General features: G+C 37.8%; 1 protein-coding gene across 6 annotated transcripts in view; it reads right to left on the bottom strand.

Moving 5' to 3' along the window:
• The window catches only part of OPHN1 (oligophrenin 1), a 602,961-nt gene that overhangs the window by 390,658 nt on the left and 191,623 nt on the right, over window positions 1-20,680 (bottom strand). For all 6 annotated transcript variants that reach the window (XM_067724252.1, XM_067724257.1, XM_067724254.1 and 3 more), the window contains one exon: window positions 13,628-13,723. In XM_067724252.1, coding sequence (XP_067580353.1) covers window positions 13,628-13,723 — 96 coding nt within the window. The remainder of the gene's footprint in view (window positions 1-13,627; window positions 13,724-20,680) is intronic.

Here is a 20,680-nt window from a genome sequence, read left to right as displayed (position 1 = left end):
GTCCGGGAGGATTCCCACATGCTGCGGAGTGGCTGGGCCCATGAGCCATGGCCACTGAGCCTGCATGTCCAGAGCCTGTGCTCCGCAACGGGAGAGGCCACAATGGTGAGAGGCCCATGTATCGCAAACAAAACAAAACAAAAACAAAAACATACACACACTCACAGAAAGAAAAGAAAAAGAGAAAACAAAGAAGAGAGCAACCAAACCAATAAAGAAACCCAAAAACGAATACAAACACTAAAAACTAAACTAACAATTACATAAAACCAGAAACAAATCAAATGCAGAAAGCAAAATTGAACTGAAGGATTTGCTTGGCCCAGTGAGCTGACTTGTTATACTCAGATGGACCCTGGCCAACTTGATCTGGCTGCTCTTCAGGTAAAACATCCAAATGGCCCAAATAGCCAGCTTCTTCTGCAGTTGTTCAGTTGTTCTGCATGGAGAGGCTTCGTTGGCCAGAGGGCTGGTTAAATCCTGGGATTCTTCACAGGAAACAGGAGTGAGGACAGTCAGTTCCAAGGCCTCTCTTCTTTGTGTTTCGTCCAGTTTCACTTGTCTATAGGGTGCTGTGTGCAGAAGCCTTGCTGCTAGCACTTTAGACCAGAGTTCCTAGCACAGTGAAATGGCTGTGCTGACACCTCAGCTCTGTGGGCAGACGTGTGGAGAAGTGCTGCACCCAGCTCCTCTCAGGCATAAGCAAGGCAAGGGAGCTCCTGGGCAAGGGGTCCCACCAGGTCACATAGACTCCTGGAGTCTGATGTCCTTTTATTCCTTTGCTCTTAGTCTAGTTTCACTTGCTCACAGGGAGCCATGTAAAGAGGTCTCACAGCTGTTCCTTCAGACCACAATTGTGGTTCTTTGAGTGGAAGGCATAAGTTTATATGTATATATACATATAAACTTTAGATGCAAGAAGAACTGATTTAAAATCCCACTTATGCTAATTACTAGCTATATTAACCTGTGCAAGTTTCTTTTTCTTTTTTTTTTAATTAAAGTATAGTTGATGTACAATACATAAGTTACAGGTGTAGGATACAGTGATTCACAGTTTTTAATGGTTATACGCCATTTATTCTTATTATAAAATATTGGCTATATGCCCTGTTGCACAATATACCTTTGTAGCTTATTTTATACCTAATAACGTGTACCTGTTAATCTCCTACACTTATATTGCCCCCCCTTCCATTTCCCCACTGGTAACCACTAATTTGTTCTCAATATCTGTGAGTCTGCTTCTTTTTTGCTATATTCACTAATTTGTTGTATTTTTTAGATTCCACATATAAGTAATATCACATAGTATTTGTTTTTCTCTCTCTGACTCATTTTATTTAGCGTAATATCCTTAGGTCCATCCATGTTGCTGCATATGGCAAAATTTCATTCTTTTTATGTCTGAGTAGTATTCCATTTTGTGTGCGTGTGTGTGTTTCTGTGTGTGTACACACATACCCCACAACTTCTTTACCCATTTATCTGTTGATGGGTTGCTTCCACAACTTGGCAATTGTAAATTATGCTGCTATGAACTTTGCGGTGCATGTATTTTTTCAAATTAGTGTTTTCTTTTTATTCAGATGTATACCCATGAATGGAATTGCTGAGTCATATGGTAGTTCTACTTTTCATTTTTTTAAAGAAACCTCCATAATGTTTTCCAAAGTGGTGCATCAATTTACATTCCCACCAACAGTGTAGAAGGGTTCTCTTTTCTCCACATCCTTGCTAACATTTGTTATGTGTGTTCTTTTGGATGATAGTCATTCTGAGAGATGTGAGGTGATATCTTATTGTGATTTTGATTTCAATTACCCTGATGGTAAGTGATGCTGTGCCTCTTGGCCATCTGCATTTCCTCTTTGGAAAAATGTCTATTCAGTTCTTCCGCCCATTTTTAATTTTTTTTTAATGTTGAGTTGTATGAGCTGTTTATATATGTTAGATATTAATCCCTAATCAGGCATATCATTTGTAAATATATTATCCCATTTGGTAGGTTGACTTTCCATGTTGTCAATGGTTTCCTTTGCTATGCAAAAGCTTTTAAGTTTAATTAAGGACCATTTGGGTTTTTTTTTGCTTTTATTTCCTTTGCTGGAGTTGATAGATGCGAAAAATATTGCTATGATTTATGTCGAAGAGTGGTCTGCCTATGTCTTCCTCTAGGAGTTTTATGGTTTCAGTCTTACGTTTAGGTCTTTAACCCATTTTCAGTTTATTTTTGTATATGGTGTTATGAGAATGCTCTAATTTCATTCTTTTACATGTAGCTGTCCAGTTTTCCCAGCACAACTTATTAAAGAGATTGTCTTTTCTCCATTGTATATTCTTGTCTCCTTTGTCATATATTCATTGACCATAAGCAAGTGGTTTTATTTCAGGGCTTTCTATACTGTTCCATTGATCTATTTGTCTGTTTTTGTGCCAGTACCATAGTGTGCCAATGACTGTAGTTTTGTAGTATAGTCTTAAGTCGGGAGGCATGATTCCTCCAGATCTGTTGTTCTTTCTCAAGATTTCTTTGGCTATTTGTGTTTCCATACAAATTTTAAAATTATTTGTTCTAGTTCTGCGAAAAATGTCCCTGGTATTTTGATAGCAATGGCATTGAATCTGTATATTGACTCAGGTAGTATAGGCATTTTGACAGTGTTAATTCTTCCAGTCCATATACTTCCAACTGTTTGTGCCATCTTCAAATTCTTTCATCAGTGTGTTATAGTCTTCCGAGTACAGGTCTTTTACCTCCTTAGACAGGTTTATTCCTAGGTATTTTATTCTTTCTGATGCAATGGTAAATGGGATTGTTTCCTTCATTTCTCTTTCTGATAATTTATTGTTAGTGTATTGAAATGTAACAGATTTCTGTATATTAATTTTATATCCTGCAACTTTGCTTAATTCATTGATGAGCTCTACTAGTTTTCTGGTGGCATCTTTAGGACTTTCTATGTATAGTATCATGTCATCTGCAAACAGTCCCTTAACCTTTCTTAGCCTCAGTCAACCTCTTAAGAATTGCTCTGAATATTAGATAATGCATGCAAACAATTTTCGCATAGTAGGTACTCAGCAAATGAAACTTTTAATATTCTGTGTTCTCTTTTTCCACATTTTTATTATAATGCAGAAATGCCAATAAACTCAATATTTTTTAAAAAAAATGAAAACTAAGATCACATAGCTAACAAATGGATAGGTCAAAATCTGTACCCAGATCCAGCCACCTAAAAGACCATGTGCCTAACTCCTATCAACTCTCCATAGAGAACCAGTGAGCCAAGGTGTTAGAAGGGTCATTACCAGGGATATAAGATAGTGGCAAAGACAAGATAGAGAGCAAAGCTCAGAGAGTGCAATTACAAGAGTCTATGTGACCTTTATGATGGGGCAGGAGTGAATGGCAGGCAGGCCTGAAGCCTGAGCCTCTTGAAGGACGTTCCTGGGAAACTGACATTCACTTCACCTAATCTCACAGTCCACAATCAGGAATGTGTTGGGATTGTTTTAGACCACATACTCAATGCTAGCTGGCACCTAAGCAGCAGTCTACAGATAAGTTAGATGGGAAGCATGGCAGGAGGGTATGAAAAGTTCATGAGAATTGGAGAGGGTGACACTCATGCCTTGCAGTCTCCTCATTCTGCATGGGTGTCATCTTTTCAATCAACACCTCCATGGGAAGAACTCAGAGGGCCCTGAGAGCTGACACTTCTCTTTGAAAGCACTCTGGGTTATGCCCTGCCTTGTGAATCCTAGATCACTGACAATGCTGAACTTACTTTGAACCCTGGGCTCCAGGACAGCAGAGACTATTAAGAAACACCCTTTCATGTTCTGAAAAACAAGTAAACCACAAAGGACCATCTCCATCCTCCCTCATGACTCCCATAAGACTCACAGATGACTTCCTTGTTTATCTGCCTCTATAATACCCCCAAGTTTCCTTCCTTTTCTTTAAAATGTTCCTCATTAATGAAGGTTTTCCCTATAGTAACAGTCTGAATACAATGAACTCCTTAAACTAGCTAGTGCACAGTTTTGGTACTTTGGATTTTATCATTTGAGTTGCACAGGAAGCACTGTCAAATCAAAAGAAATTCTTAGCCTTCCCTGGGTTAAATCTGATAGGTAAAATGTTTTAATACACATATTATAGATATTATATGCTGTACAGGAAGCTCCTAGAAAATTGTCAATGCCCTCATTGTCCATGATATGTTTCTATTTATCAGAATCCTGGTGCTACCTTGCCTGGTATTACAAAACAGTATAGTGTCATTAGTTGCAATTTATTTTAAATGGTAGCTTAATTATAACATTAATTCTTTAACTTGAAATCAGCATCTTCAAATCAGTGGTTTTAATTGGGCACTCATTTCTCTTACCTTTGGAATCTTATTAATATAGAGATGTTTAGGAGTACTCCAGATCATTTTTTCTCATTACATGATATTCTTAATGTATTCTTGGTATATTCTAACTATATGGTTGGCATATTATGCCACTATAATTACCGTATATCTGAAGATTTTTTGTAAATATTGTATTCATCCATTTTTATAAATTAGATGTAATATCCACTCTTCTTTGGACATAGACATCATTATGTTTACAAATATTTTGTCCAATACCTTTTCTGGATTAATATTTATCTTGTTCTGCATACCACAGAAATAGCCACATGTCCTTGTCAGTTGCATTATTATTCTTATAATGAACTCTCATCATATCTTTCACTTTTGAAAATTACCAGTAGTAAGTTAGTCACAGCTATGTAAATCTCTTCCTCATCTATAGATACTTTATGTTTTATTCTAATGCAACCCTAAAAGCACTTGTAATTGTCTACAGGGCAGAGTACTTCATTGTTAACAAAGAAGGACTTTCTCAGAACCCCAGAGAATAGCACTGTACCAATCCTTTTGTGTACAGGTTTCTGATGGCACCCTTTAATGACCTTTGAGATCATACCAGTGAATTGATTCAGGATTCTGAGAACTCTGAGAATCAAATGAATTCATGAGTTTGCTAATGCAAGGTCTAGTAAAACAAGAACTACTTAGGACTGAATGAACTAATGAAGGATGATTGAGGGTTTTGTTTGGAATATTACTGATGTTATAATGTTCTATTTTTTGAATATATAAGGAACCCATTTCTCTTATGTTGTAAGTTGTCTATAACTCATAACAATTTAGAATATTATGTTTTTGTAAGTTGAAATGAAATGACATTCATTTGTAAATGACATTTGTAAGTGGCATTATCTCTGCCTAATCCCATCTAGGATTCAGAAACTCATATTATTCTTATTTCCATAACAATAAAATTATTTACATAGGTTTAATTAGAGTCTGTCCTCTTTATTATCAGGAAAGGGTTGGAACACTGGTTTTTGCAACCAAGGCCTTACCTGGAATGACATATATGAAAATGATGCTCATTGAATCAGATATGACCAGATACTTTTAAGGAGAAAGGTTGACTTTACGGAGCCAACAATGCTCACAAAGCCCTCGTGGAAAAACCAGGCTGACACCTGTATTACAGAGTTCTTGGCCTTATAGGTGAGTAAGGAAACTCTCTTCCTGGCAGACACAAAAACTTTAGGATATGCTGGGTATCTAGAGAAGAATCCACCCAAATTTTTAGGTACTGCAGGTGAAATCTGGTGGATAATTCTTGGCTTGGCTTCTTAGCCTCAAAGGGCTTTTAAAAATCCAATCTTAGATTCTTTTTGAAAACTTCCAGCAAAGCAAACTTAAATAGACCCATATGGCAAATAATTATCCTTGTTGTGAGTACAAATAATTAGGCGAAATCTCATGAGACCAGCCTTATTTTTTAAATCAAGAATATTTTTTCTTTGAGATTAACTTTCATCAAAAGGGAGAATTTTTGTGTTTCAATGGAAAATGATGCATTGTCTATAGCACACCCTTTTGGATTATCAGAGTTTTGCCCTGTTGTCTTTGAGCTAGTTGAACTTTTGCATCTCTTGTTAATTGAGGGTAACTTACAAACATGCACACCCTGTCTTATCTGGTTGAGATTTAAACAACTTCCTCCTCTTGTCAAAAAAAAGTTTTGGTATCTATCTGTAAATTGAACTGGATCCAGCCAACTTTCCCAATTTGTAAATATTTAGCAAATTTTCAATCCCTTCTATTTTTTCCAATATCTAGTTATAATCCTCCAAACTAGCAATTCCAATGTTCCCCTTCCCATATGATCTGGAGTCATGGAGAACTAAGACCTGATGATCCATATCCCTATAAGGATTCCAGGTCACCTTGTAACTGACCCTTTCCCCATGATATGAAGAAGACCTGTGAACTGAAACCCGATGACTTGATATAAACCTCTAAGTGCTCACCACCACAGCAGACCATGCACTGGGCTAGAATTTTCCCTGGACAAACCACTGTCTGGACTAAGGAAGTCAGGTGAAATGCTCAATTCATATATGCCCTTATATGAAAGATTGCCAGGAATATGGACAATATCACAAAGAGGACTGACATCCCACCTTGAGAGGTTCAAGAAACTCCAATGAGCGGCACTACATAATCAAAAAATTTTCCACCACTGATCACTTAGAAATCACTGGACCCTCAGTGTTCAACTCCTGGCTCTTTTCTTTTAACACAAACTTTTGTGTTAAACAACAAAGTCCTACTGTACAGCACAGGGAACCATATTCAATTTCTTGTAACAAACCATAATGGAAGAATATGAATAAGAATATATGTGTGTGTGTGTGTGTGTGTGTGTGTGTATAAAACTGAATCCCTTTGCTGTATACCAGAAACTAACACAACATTGTAAATCAACTATACTTCAATAAAAAATAAATAAAATTTTAAAAAAAATTTTAACTTTTATATTAATATTTTTCTTTCTCATTTAGGGTATACCTCTTCTTTTAGGATGTCTGATTTTCAGGACCCTAAAACAACTGACCTTTGCAACCTCAAAAGGTGGTCAGAAAAACACCAACAAAAGTCCTCAAGCAACTATTTCTTAAGCCCTGCTGCATCCCAATCAGGTTTATGATTGCCTGTGAACTATCAGCAATGAATAATATTCATGTTGAATAAAAGTGTGGGGGCTGGGGTAATAGATAATGTAGAATTTTACCTGAGTCCTCTGCTCCTATAAAGCAGTAATGGGTGGCTCATGGAACTTTCTACCTGCAAGTTTGACCTTAAATCAATCTGCTTGGTCCACAAAGGAGTTTCTTCAAATATGTTGATGACTAGACTAGAAATTTGATTTGCAGTCTGAGATTTAAAATCACTGCATTTTCTTTCTCCAGGCATAAACAAGCAAACTGATTCATTTCACCTAACACGGGTCCTGAGACTCTGGATCAACAAGCTCTCCAGGTAATCCTGATACAAAGCTATATTAGGAATAACTGAACTAGATCCCTGTAAACACTGACATCTCATTTTACATTTTCCTCTTGTAGTTAACTCGGGAAATATAGTTTCAAACTAACAGCTTTCTCCAAAAATTAGGTTCTACCACCTTCCTAGTAGGATCACCAGGAATTGAGACAAATGATTTATATACACCCTCTGATACATGTATACATGTATTTATCTGATTTACTCCTCACAATTCTGGGAAGTAGGTTATACTGCCTACTTTACAAATGAGGAAAACAGAGACCCAACAAGCTCAAGTAATTTTGCCAAGATCTCATAGCCAATAAATAAAACTCAAATCTGAAGGAGATACAACACTACCTAAACACTTGTCATTTCCTTTTGTTACTGGGCCATAGAGGTAGAGAAAAGGCCAGGCAATGCTAATTGAAAGCCCAGATGTCGCACTCTAAAGCAGTGACAAATGTCATGGTCAGGGCAGTGAGATACTTCCTCCCACTTGTCTCTGTTGTACACAGACTGTGAGGTCCAAGAGCTGACCATCAAGGGAAGGAACTCTTCAGAGAAGCTTCAGGCTTTCCCTTACATCCCCTAGGAATCACTACCATCTCTGTTACACAACTGGAATCTACAATGGGGTTAATGCTACTGATTACCTCTTGCAGCAACCATGAAAAATCTATTATGGGGAGAACTGCAAGGCCCTCTTCACATGTAATGTGAAATCTAAAAGCTCAGCCCAAAATTCCATCCTAACTGTACCTTTACCAGTTTTTCCAGTGAAACAGAAGGGCCAGTAGTACTGGCAATTGGAGGGCATGGCACACTCCGTTCTTTCCACTTCCAAAGCAACTGTTCTTTCCCAACAATAGCCTCCCAGTAGGATCTCCAAGATTGCTTCTCAGAGCCTCTAAGGAGCTTCAGCCTCAGCCGGTGGAGCATCAGTTGTTCGCCTCACTAACACCACACGTCCCAGCTTTCAAAATGACAAAATCAACAAAGCCAATGACTATGACAGGCCATTGAAATTCTCAAAATCTCTTTTCAGTCCCCATCAATAAACATTAGTTTATGAGTCAGCATCACTAAAAGCAATGGTCAGATGATAACTAGGAGTTTCTGGAATTGGCAGGCAAATGATAACTGAGTCAAAGGGTTACTGTAAAGCATACATTAAGAAGCAAATGTGTCACAGCCAGCAGACATCAACAAGAACCTGGCAGCACCAGGGGGTCATTTTTATTTTTGTTTATAAGCCATTATGCTCAAGCTCACACACTCTTTTATGCTGCTGGTACTAGTTGACAATTATGGTGGGTTTCAGAGGGGTGAGAGAGTTGAAGCACAAAGTTCAACATAAAAGAAGATATGGGACACATCTCAGATCTGTTGGTTGGCTTTAGGGAAAATGGGCACATGTTCAAAGTCTGACTTTTTTTGTTTTTGTTTTTGGGGTATGCGGGCCTTTCACTGTCGTGGCCTCTCCCGTTGTGGAGCACAGGCTCCGGACACACAGCCTCAGCAGCCATGGCTCACGGGCCTAGCTGTTCCGCGGCATGTGGGATCTTCCCGGACCGGGGCACGAACCCGCATCCCCTGCATCGGCAGACGGACTCTCAACCACTGCACCACCAGGGAAGCCTAGTCTGACATTTTTTTAGTAGAAAAAAGACATATTTATGAAATTCCACATACCATGCATCTGCAGTCTTCAAGGTTACCAATTGATAGGCAAGTAGTAGTTATTTTTAAGAAAGAAATATGTTTAGTTTGGGATGCTATAATAAAATACCATAGATTGGGTCATGTATAAACAATAGAAATTTCTCACAGTTCTGGAGGCTGGAAGTCCAATATCAGAGTGCCAGCATGGTTGGGTTCTGGAGCATGCTCTCTTTCAGCTTATAGACTGCTGATTTCTTGCTGTATCCTAACATGATGGAAAGAGGGCTAGAGAGCTCTCTGGGGTCCCTTTCATGAGGGCACTAAAACCATTCATGAGGGTTCTACCCTCATGATCTATCTGCTTCCCAAAGGCTCCACCTCCTGGCACCATCACTTTGGGGATTGGCTTTTAACATGAATTTGGGGGAGATACAAACATTCAGTCTGTTGCATTCCATCCCCTGCTCCATAAAATTCATGTCCTTCTCACATGTAAAATATATTAATTCCATCCCAACAGCCCTACAAGTCAACTCATTCCAGTATCAACTTTTAGGTCTAGAGTCCAAAATTTCATCTAAATATCTAAATCAAATATGGGTGAGACTCAAGGTACAAATTATACTGAGGCAAAATTCCTCTCTAGCTGTGAACTTGTGAAAACAAACAACTTATGTGCTTCCAAAATACAATGATGGGACATGCATAAGATAGACATTCCCACTCCAAAAAGAAAGAAGGAAGGAACGATAGGTCCCAAGCAAGCCCAAAATCTAGCAAGGCAAGTTCCATATGATCTTAAGTCTTGAGAACAATGCTCTTTGGCTTGATGCTCTGCTTTCTAGACCCACTGTGGCAGCAGTCTAGCCTTCTGGACCCACTGGAGTAGCAACATCACCCCCACAGTGTGGTGGAGGGCTGCCCACACTGTGGCTCTCTGCAGTGGCCCCACACATTTTGGTTCTCTGTCTGGAAGAGGCATGGGGAGAGAGGTTTGTGTGTATCCTCAGGATTCTGCAGAGTGGCCGTACCCCTACACCTGGGGTGGGAGTGGCAGCCCTGATGATCTCTGAATCACCTTCAGGGTCCTTCTTCCCTTGTTTTGAAGAAGAATAGTGCAGGTTCACATTGCTCTATGGTCTGGTCCTATAGGATCTAATAAGTTTTCCTTCATTTTGTCTTGTTTTCTCTGTTTCCTTTAGTCCTAGCTGGCAGTGTTTCTGCTGGTATAATCCCATCTTTATTCCTAGCTTTTGTTGAGATACTTGATTAAATCCATGGTTCACACCCACATTAATCTCCTTATCAAATGGTACGTCTACCATACCTTTAGTGCTTTCTTCCAAATACACTTTCTCATTTTTTGTAATATGGATGAATCTTTAAGTTCTGGTTCCTTTTTGCTTAAAAATTTCACCTTCTCTTCATTTCTCTCCTCTGACATTTTAGTATAAGCAGTCAGGGTAAACCAAGCCACTCCTTTAACACTTGCTTAGAAACCACATTAGCCAAATATCCAATTTCATTGCTTGCAAGTTTCACCTTCCAAAAAAACACTAGAACACAAACAGTGCAGCCTAATTATTTGCCTCTCTATAACAAGGATCACCTTTCTCCATTGTCCCATAACATGTTCCTCCTCTCTGTCTGAGACCTCCTCAAAATGAACTCTACCATCTATATTTCTACCAATATTCTGTCCATGATTACTTAGGTATTCTCCAAGAAGACTGAAGCTTTCCCTACCACTCTTTCTTCTTTCAGAGCTCTTGCCAGAATCACCTTTAAAATTCCATTCACAGCAATCTAGACTTTCTCTGTCATGCACCTCAAAATTCTTTCAGCTTCTGCCCATTACCCAGTTCCAAAGCCACTTCCACATTTTTAGGTGTTTGTTATAGCAGCACCCCGGACTTCTCAGTACTAATTCGTGTTTAACTGAGTTCAGGACACTATAGCAAAATACCATAGACTGTGTGGCTTATAAACAACAGAAATTTATTTTGCACAGTTCTGGAGGCTAGAAGTCTGAGATCAAGGTCAGGTTCTCCTGAGAGCTTTCTTCCAGGTTGCAGACTTCCAACTTCTCACTGTATCCTCACATGATGGAAAGAGGGTGAGAGAGCTTTCTGGAGTCTCTTTTATAAGGGTACTAATCCCATCCATGAGGGCTCCACCTTCATGACCTAATTACCTCCCAAAGGCCCCACCTCCTAATACCGTCACATTGGAGGTTAGAATTTCAACGTATGAATTTGTGGAAGACACAAAAACATTCAGTCCATTGCAAGGTACAAAGTAACAAAACCTTATATTAATAATAATGATTAAAATAATAATAATAATAATGATTAAATAGCTAACATTTATTTAGGCACTGTGCACACATGGCATTGATCACCTCATCCCCATATTACAGATGAGAAATGTAACACTTAGAGAGGTGAAGTCACTTTCCAAGATTACACAGCTAATAAGCTGCAAAGCTAGAGTTCAAACTTGGACTATCTGACTCTCACAATATTAACTTTTAAATAAGCCATGCCCTTAGACCAAGACAGATTTGCAGAAGTAGAATGAAGTGGAGTGAATAAAGAAATAATCCAAATGCAAATGTCTGCCTCACTAGTTACACTGCCACATTTATCCAAAACATTAGTCATCAACCTCATAAAAATACTCATTGCAGTATGATTTATAAACATGAAAAATTGGAAAAAAGTTAAATTTCTAACAACAGTTGAAGAGTATATAAAGTAATAATGAAACTCAAATGCATCCATTACTCATTCATTCAACAAACATGTATTGAGCATCTACTATATGCTAGGTACTCCTCTACATGCTAGGGAAATAGTAATGAACAAAACAGTGTCCTTGTCCCATGCAATGAAGCTTATGAAAATTTTTAAATGACATGAGAAAATACTTGATGAAATGTCAGGTTGAAATTAGATAAAATTATGTATTTAGTATGAACTAAATTACACATACACAAAACAGATACATGTACAAAAGAGAGTTAAAAGACAATATGCCAATACATCCAATACATTGCTTCTGTGCTGAAATATCTTATTATTACAGGTAACTTTATATTTTTATATATTATTCATATTTACTGCAAAGAGCATTTAATATAATAATAATACATTTTATATTTTAGTTCTTGGGCTCATAAATATAATTGTTTTGGTGACATTAGATCGTTCACACTATTTCTGTGCTCTCATCTAGCAAATGCTTTACACTAACTCTTTAATGTGGTACTGCAAGGACAATGGTGCTTCAAGGACAAAGGACAACCCTGCCTGAAAAAGTTTCAGCGTTACACCCCCTACCCGACTCTTAGTCTCCCTCCCCACCATGTCAGGATGGTTACAAAATTCCTGAGCCCACCTGGGCGACGCCCACCTGGGCAACTGGACCTGTCCCAAATAAGGAAAGGCATATGCCCTGCCTCACTCGCACCCTATAGAAGGAAGGTATATGTGCCTCGACCAATAAGTAAATGAAATTTTCACCTCGGACCATTCCTTTGTTTTCTGGCTATAAAAACTAATCAATAGCACATGTTCCGGCTCGACTCTCCCAGACTACTAGGAAGTCGGGCTGCCGTTCTGGCAGCGACCTTTCCCTCTAATAAATTCTACCTTCTTTACATTCTGCCCTGTGTCTGGAAATTCTTTTCCAATGCACCTTCGGACCACGACAATTAACTCAGTGGTTACCAAACTTTTTTCTTCAATGGCCAGAGGGCAAATATTTGAGGCTTTGAAAGTCATGCAGTCTCTGCCACTACTACTCAATGCTGCCGTTGTACTACAAAATCACCCACAGACAATATTTAACTGTGTTCCAGTTAAGTCTGTGTTCCAACAAAACGTTATTTACAAAAAAATGTGGCAGAGAAGATTGGCCCAAGGGCCATAATTAACTTCATAACAAACACAAAGTTCTTACTTCCACTGTTCAATCTCCTAATTGTAACATCCTTGAGAGATAAATATTAACCACATTTTACAGAGGACAAGACTAAGGCTCAGAGAGAGGAAATATCTTGTCCAACATCATGCAGCTCACAAAGCGAGTTATTAAGTTCAGCTCCCAAAGAGAGATGCCAAATCTCCTGTTGCCTTAAAAGCTGTACATATATAAATGCTAATTTTAAACTTTCTCGGGGAATTTGTTCCTTAGAAGAACCTTACTCTAAATTATTTTGCGAAAAAAAACAAAAAAAATCACTCTTTATCCTTCACAAAAACATCTATTTTCGTGTGTTAGATTCTTTAAAGAAAAATTCCCCTGCAGACAGAGTCAAAGACCTCAGTGGAGGTTTAAGGGATATCTTTTGATTGCTTTTGTGTAAGTAGGAAATGGGACTACAAGGGAATGTTTCTTTATGTTTCTTAAGCAGCCTCCCAGGAGCTTGGCACAACAGGGGACAACAGGGATTAAAGATGCCCAAGTTTTCTATACCCACAGACCAAGTAAGCTGCTTTTTCTCAGACCTGCTATGAGAGGCACATGGCCATATGTAGCTGAAGACTTACCAATGTTAATCTCGTCATCAGTCAGAGTGTCTCCAATGAAATCAAACTGAAAGGACTGCAACGTTTGGGAAAATTTCTGAACAGCAGAGGAGTAATCTGTAAAGGAAGGGAAACAGGAGAAATGGTCAATACTGCTGCCTTTTGTCTGATTTCCTCATCTCTGTTAGAGCAGACAGGAGAAAAACAAAGGGAAGTGCTCCTAGCAGGTAGCAAGTTGCATTGCAAGACGTTAAACCAAAGACCAGACCTTCAGTAGAAAATTTGAGCAACTAAAACCACACATTAAAGATGAAGTAGGGCAGCTTAGTGAAGTCCTTTGTTTAAGTCATGGTACATGTTTTATATTCAATCCCTGTCCTATATGACCTGTTCTACCCAAAGCCTGTAAGACCTAAAGCTACTTAGTTGTACTCCTAAGAGAGTCTCCTTAAGCTTTATTGAGTGCCTATTATGGACAATGGACTAGACGTTTTCTTACCTCTACCAAAGAAATATCCACAATAATTGTACAAAGAAAAAAATAGCTCCAGGTTCCAGAGCTATCTGGAAGAGCTGTAACTAGAAGCCCGGTGGTCTGTCTGCATCTCTAGGGCATTTCCCATGACAACATAGGTAGTAACAGCTGGACATTTTACACATTAACCAGATGGCAGCCTGGGTTAAGATACTATCTGGCAGAGGGACAAATTTAACTTGCTCACAGAGTATGCACTAAGGGACCTAAAATAAGGAGATAATTGATGAAAAATTGAGGGTGGTATGGCCAGACAGATGTTTTTATTTTTGGTCAATGATTTTGAATTTTATTACACAGAAGTTTAATGATGATATAAAATTAAATCATAATTAGCTACGCTTTTGACAAATTATCCTTATTGAAATTTTTAAAATATGACATTCACCGGTATATCCAGCCAAACCTCCAATCTTGCTATGCCAAGAGTGGTTCTCAGGCCAGCAGTATCATCATCACCTGGGAGCTTGATAGAAATACACATTCCCAGGTCACACCCCAGACCTACAAAATCAGAAACTGCATTTTTATATAATCCCTAGGGGATTCATATGCTCTTTAGAGTTTGAGGAGCACTGCTGTCACCAACTAAAGTAACACATTAAGACCATATTCTACGAAAGATCAAGCTTCTTGGTAATTTTTGGCCCCCTTTTCCTATTTCTTCTTTCACTCCTTAGCTTCATCATCCTCCACCTTCATATCTATCAGATATACAAGCTACTGAAAGTTTCTGCTCTCACTCTAACAGAAAGGGAGACAATGCAAACAACAGTCCTTTCAATGAAAAGTTATCATGGTTAGGCTATCATGGTTAAAAACAATAAAACATGCTTAGGCATTTGTCTGGAGCAGATAAACATGCCAAGAATTTTATTACCTTCTTGCCTATGTCCCATTTTCAGGAGTACTTATTTTTAGTATTTAGATCCTTGACCCTCTGAACACATAATTGGCAATAATAACAACAATAATAATAATACTTTACAGAGATTGGAGACTGCAGACCAGGTTACCATTTGTTTTCAAATTTCCACATTTTAGAATCACATTTTCCACTTCAAATCAGGCCATATAAATGTGAGAGGAGCATGCACACCCTGCCTTCCACATTTCATCAGCAAAGAGAACACAAAACTGCCTCCATATCTGGAAAACTTTTCTCTGGCCTCTTTGGCCAGCAGCAAAAAAATGCAAGGCCAGAGTTTCCCATGTGCTCTGTTTTACTCAGGGAAATTATATATGATATTCATTGTACTGTCCTTTCACAAATACCAGGATTTCGTAAATTGAGCTGAGCAAGGTACAGTTATAAATCACTCCTCATTTAGAATTATATGAACATTTTAGAAACCACAAATATTATGATTTTCAACATTTATAGTATTTTGTAAGTAAAGGCATGGAGTGAGAAAGGAGTTATATTCATTCCCTTTCTCATTATTTGCACCAACACTCTTCAGATTTCTTGGACTTCAAAACACTACCTTACATCTGCACAGAGCCTGAAAATGTTTATGAAGGACTTTGCACAAACACTTTTCATTTACTCTTCCCAAGTACCTAAAGGTAGGTATTACTATCCTCACCTTATAAACAAACCCAAAAAATGAGACCATGAAGCAAATCACATGCACAAAAATACAAACACAAATTAACAGCTCTTCATGGAAAGAAGGTCTCATTTATTTGGCCTCTGTACTGAGGGAAATGCCAGGAAAGACATATAGTTTAGATTAATGTGTTGGGTGACTTCCTGACTACAAAGAATCAACACATAACCTAGAAATGCTTATCATGGATGGGACATTTATTTCTTTATCGTCCTAAAATTCGCTGCACCACTCCAAACCATGTAAATTCATCCTTATATCCTCCCTGATACTGCCCCATCCCCACCCACAAGGCCACTATCTCATAATTTTTCAAGCTATCTTTGTCAGTTCTCCCTCAATCACCTTCTTATTTATTCGTGTGTCTTCTATGATGTTTTTCCCTCATCTTTTCCTAGCTCATTTTAGAATGTAGTTGGATAGTGCCTTTTAGGCAATTGAAGCTTCCAGGGAATGAGGCAGAATATAAATGGAATCGATTAGTTAACTAATTCATATTATATAGATCCCAATTTGGTTTCTATCATTATAGTTTTCTACAGAATCATACGGAATATCCTCTTTTATTTCCAACTTATTTAAGTCTGCAGGATGTCTTGGTAATTCATGAATCAGTAATTCAATCTTTTTGTTACTAAGTAGTATCCTATTGTGTAAATATACCATAATTCATTCATTCATCTATTCAGGGACTTTTGTGATGTTTCTAGCCTTTCACTATTATGAATAAAAACTGCTATAAACACTCATGTAAAATTCTTTCTGAGACATATGTTTTCACTTCTCCCAAGGAGTGCACCCTAGGAGCTCAATGAATGTGTTTTACAGTTAGTTGCTAAATGTATATTAAACTATATAAGAAAAGGTTAAACTGTCTTCCAAAGCCATTGTACCATTTTGTATTCTTATCAACAATGTATGAGAATTTCAGTTGATCCACATACTTTCCAGCATCTGGTTATTTACTTCTTAATTTTAATTTTAGCCATTCTAATGGGTGTGTAGTGGTATTTCACTATAGTTTTAATTTGCATTTTCCTGATGACTAATGGTGCTGAGTATCTTATCATGTACTTATCGGACATTTGTAATAATTTTTCTTACAAAGGGTCTGTTCAAATTTTTGCTTGTTTTATGATTGAGTTGTTTATTTTCTTATTATTGAGCTATAAAATTTCTTTATATATTCTGGATCCAAGTATTTTGTCTCATATATATATATATATATATATATATATATATATATATATATATCTCACAAGTACTATATAAATTAACTAAAGCTTAACAATCTAAGGGTTGTATATTCAAGACAAAAGAGTGAATCTTCATAAAAACAGTGAATTTTGTGATATATTAAGTTATTCTAATCAAATCACCTTCTTTCCAGCTCTGCAATCTCTGCAATAACGCTAAAAACCAACAGTCTCACAACTACAGTATCTATGAAAACCAACAGTTTAGCAGCCACTGGAGAGGGCAGAACTGAGCTGGAGGTTCACAAGGCCCCACTCTCAGAGAATGATTACTATTTGTCCAGTCTGAGAGGTACAGAAAGCTCCATTCTTAGAGTTTGTCTTTGCTTCTCTTAATGCAAAGTTCATTCTGTGTAAACTATGCTGCCATTGGAGCATTTACAAAAACAATCATCTGAAATTGTTTAAGATTGTGGTGACCTGAAGTGATGTACAAACTGGACTTATAAAGTGGCTGAACAAAACACCTGCTAAGAAAAAAAAAGAATGACAAATTAGAGAAAGACATACTCATAGGGGTCTTTGCAAAGCTGAAAACTATTCCAAGAAATCTAGAAAGACACATACATGCAAAGAAATGTATGCACACTCTGGGTTGTGTGTTTGCCCACAGAAGACTTGAAAAGGCCTTAATCTCTCTCTTCTGCCTGAATTTGAGGCCCTGTACAAGCAAGGAGAGAATGGTAAGGCAGCATTGTAAATTTACTGCCCAAATGTTGAAGGCATGCCTTAAAACACACACAAAGCCTTTCAGCAAAAGCTGGGAGACTTACTGGTTAAAATTGTTTAATAAAATCACTGTCCAATCATTAGCAGAACACTAAGCTAAGCTATCAAAGACTTCAGTGGCTTCACACAACAAAAAGTACAGACTTTAAGACAGATATAGTCCAGGAGGTCAAAAAACAAAGAACAATAAGAGTCACTTATAACAAACCCTGGGAGGGAGACAGAATCTAATCTTCAGAGTTGTCACATTATATTTTTCTAAATGTACCCTTTTGAACAAGAAATTAGGAGTCACACAGAGAATACTGCCCCATACTCAAGAAAAAAAAACAGGTTATCGATAGAAACTATTCAGGAGGAAGCCCAGACACTGGACTTTCAAAAAAAAAAGATTTGAATTAGCTATTTTAAATATGTTCAAAGAATTAAACTAAACCATGCCTAATAACTAAAGGAGAGAATAAGAATGATGTGTCACCAAATAAAAAATAAAAATAGAGTGTTGGAGATATTTTTAAAAGAGCCAATTAAACCTTCTGTAGTTAAAAAATACAAGGAGGGCTTCCCTGGTGGCGCAGTGGTTGAGAGTCCACCTGCCGATGCGGAGGACGCAGGTTTGTGCCCTGGTCCGGGAGGATCCCACATGCCGTGGAGTGGCTGGGCCCGTGAGCCATGGCCGCTGACCCTGCGCGTCCAGAGCCTGTGCTCTGCAACGGGAGAGGCCACAGCAGTGAGAGGCCCGCGTACCAAAAAAAAAAAAAAAAATAGTACAAGGAATCAATAGTAAAGATCAATAAAACTAAAAGCTGGTTCTTTGAGAAGATGAATAAATTGATAAACCATTAGCTGCATTCATCAGGGTAAAACGGGAGAAGACTCAAATCAACAGAATTTGAAATGAAAAAGAAGTAACAAATGACACCACAGAAATACAAAGGATCATGAGAGATTACTACAAGCAACTATGTGCCAATAAAATGGACAACCTGGAAGAAATGGACAAATTCTTAGAAAAGCAAAACCTTCCAAGACTGAATCAGGAAGAAATCGAAAATACAAACAGACCACTCAAAAGCACTGAAATTGAAACTGTGATTAAAAATCTTCCAACAAACAAAAGTGGAGGACCAGGTGGCTTCACAGACAAATTCTATTAAAAATTTAAAGAAGAGTTAATATCCATCCTTCTCAAACTCTTCCAAAATACAGGAAAGGGAGGACCACTCCCAAACTCATGCTTTGAAGCCACCATCACACCAATACCAAAACCAGACAAAGACGTCATGAAAAAAGAAAATTACAAGCCAATATCACTGATAAACATAGATGCAAAAATCCTCAACAAAATACTAACAAACAGAATCCAACAGCACATTAAAAGAATCATATACCATGAGCAAGACAGGATTCCCCCTGGAATGCAAGGATTCTTCAATATACACAAATCAATCAATGTGAAATACCATATTAACAAACTGAAGGATAAAAGCCATATGACAATCTCAATAGATGCAGAAAAAGCTTTCAACAAACTTCAATACCCATTTGTGATAAAAACTCTCCAGAAACTGGGCATAGAGGGAACCAAACACAACATAATAAAGGCCATATATGACAAACCCACAGCCAACGTCATTCTCAATGGTGAAAAACTGAAACCATTTCCTCTAAGATCAGGAACAAGACAAGAGTGCACACTCTCACCAATATTATTCAACACAGTTTTGGAAGTCTTAGCCACAGCAATCAGAGAAGTAAAAGAAATAAAAGAATCCAAACTGGAAAAGAAGAAGTAAAACTGTCACTGTTTGCAGATGACATGATCCGATACATAGAGAATCCTAAAGATGCTACCAGAAAACTACTAGAGCTAATCAATGAATTTGGTAAAGTGGCAGGATACAAAATTAATGCACAGAAATCTCTGGCATTCCTATACACTAATGATGAAAAATCTGAAAGTGAAATCAAGAAAACACTCCCATTTACCACTGCAACAAAAAGAATAAAATATCTAGGAATAAACCTACCTAAGGAGACAAAAGACCTGTATGCAGAAAATTATAAGACACTGATGAAAGAAATTAAAGATGATACAAATATATGGAGAGATATACTATGTTCTTGGATTGGAAGAATCAACATTGTGAAAATGACTCTACTACCCAAAGCAATCCATAGATTCAATGCAATCCCTATCAAACTACCACTGGCATTTTTCACAGAACTAGAACAAAAAATTTTGCAATTTGTATGGAAACACAAAAGACCCCGAGTAGCCAAAGCAATCTTGAGAACGAAAGAAGGAACTGGAGGAATCAGGCGCCCTGACTTCAGACTATACTACAAAGCTACAGTTATCAAGACGGTATGGTACTGGCACAAAAACAGAAAGATAGATCAATGGAACAGGATAGAAAGCCCAGAGATAAACCCATGCACATATGGACACCTTATCTTTGATAAAGGTAGCAGGACTGTACAGTGGAGAAAGGACAGCCTCTTCAATAAGTGGTGCTGGGAAAACTGGACAGGTACATGTAAAAGTATGAGATTAGATCACTCCCTAACACCATACACAAAAATAAGCTCAAAATGGATTAAAGACCTAAATGTAAGGCCAGAAACTATCAAACTCTTAGAGGAAAACATAGGCAGAACACTCTATGACATAAATCACAGCAAGATCCTTTCTGACCCACCTCCTAGAGTCATGGAAATAAAAACAAAAATAAACAAATGGGACCTAATGAAACTTCAAAGCTTTTGCACAGCAAAGGAAACCATAAACAAGACCAAAAGACAACCCTCAGAATGGGAGAAAATATTTGCAAATGAAGCAACCGACAAAGGATTAATCTCCAAAATTTACAAGCAGCTCATGCAGCTCAATAACAAAAAAACAAACAACCCAATCCGAAAATGGGCAGAAGACCTAAAT

The sequence above is a fragment of the Pseudorca crassidens genome, chromosome X, assembly GCF_039906515.1.
Source record: "Pseudorca crassidens isolate mPseCra1 chromosome X, mPseCra1.hap1, whole genome shotgun sequence".
Lineage (NCBI taxonomy): Eukaryota > Metazoa > Chordata > Mammalia > Artiodactyla > Delphinidae > Pseudorca > Pseudorca crassidens.
This window is presented reverse-complemented; position numbering and strand designations above follow the sequence as displayed.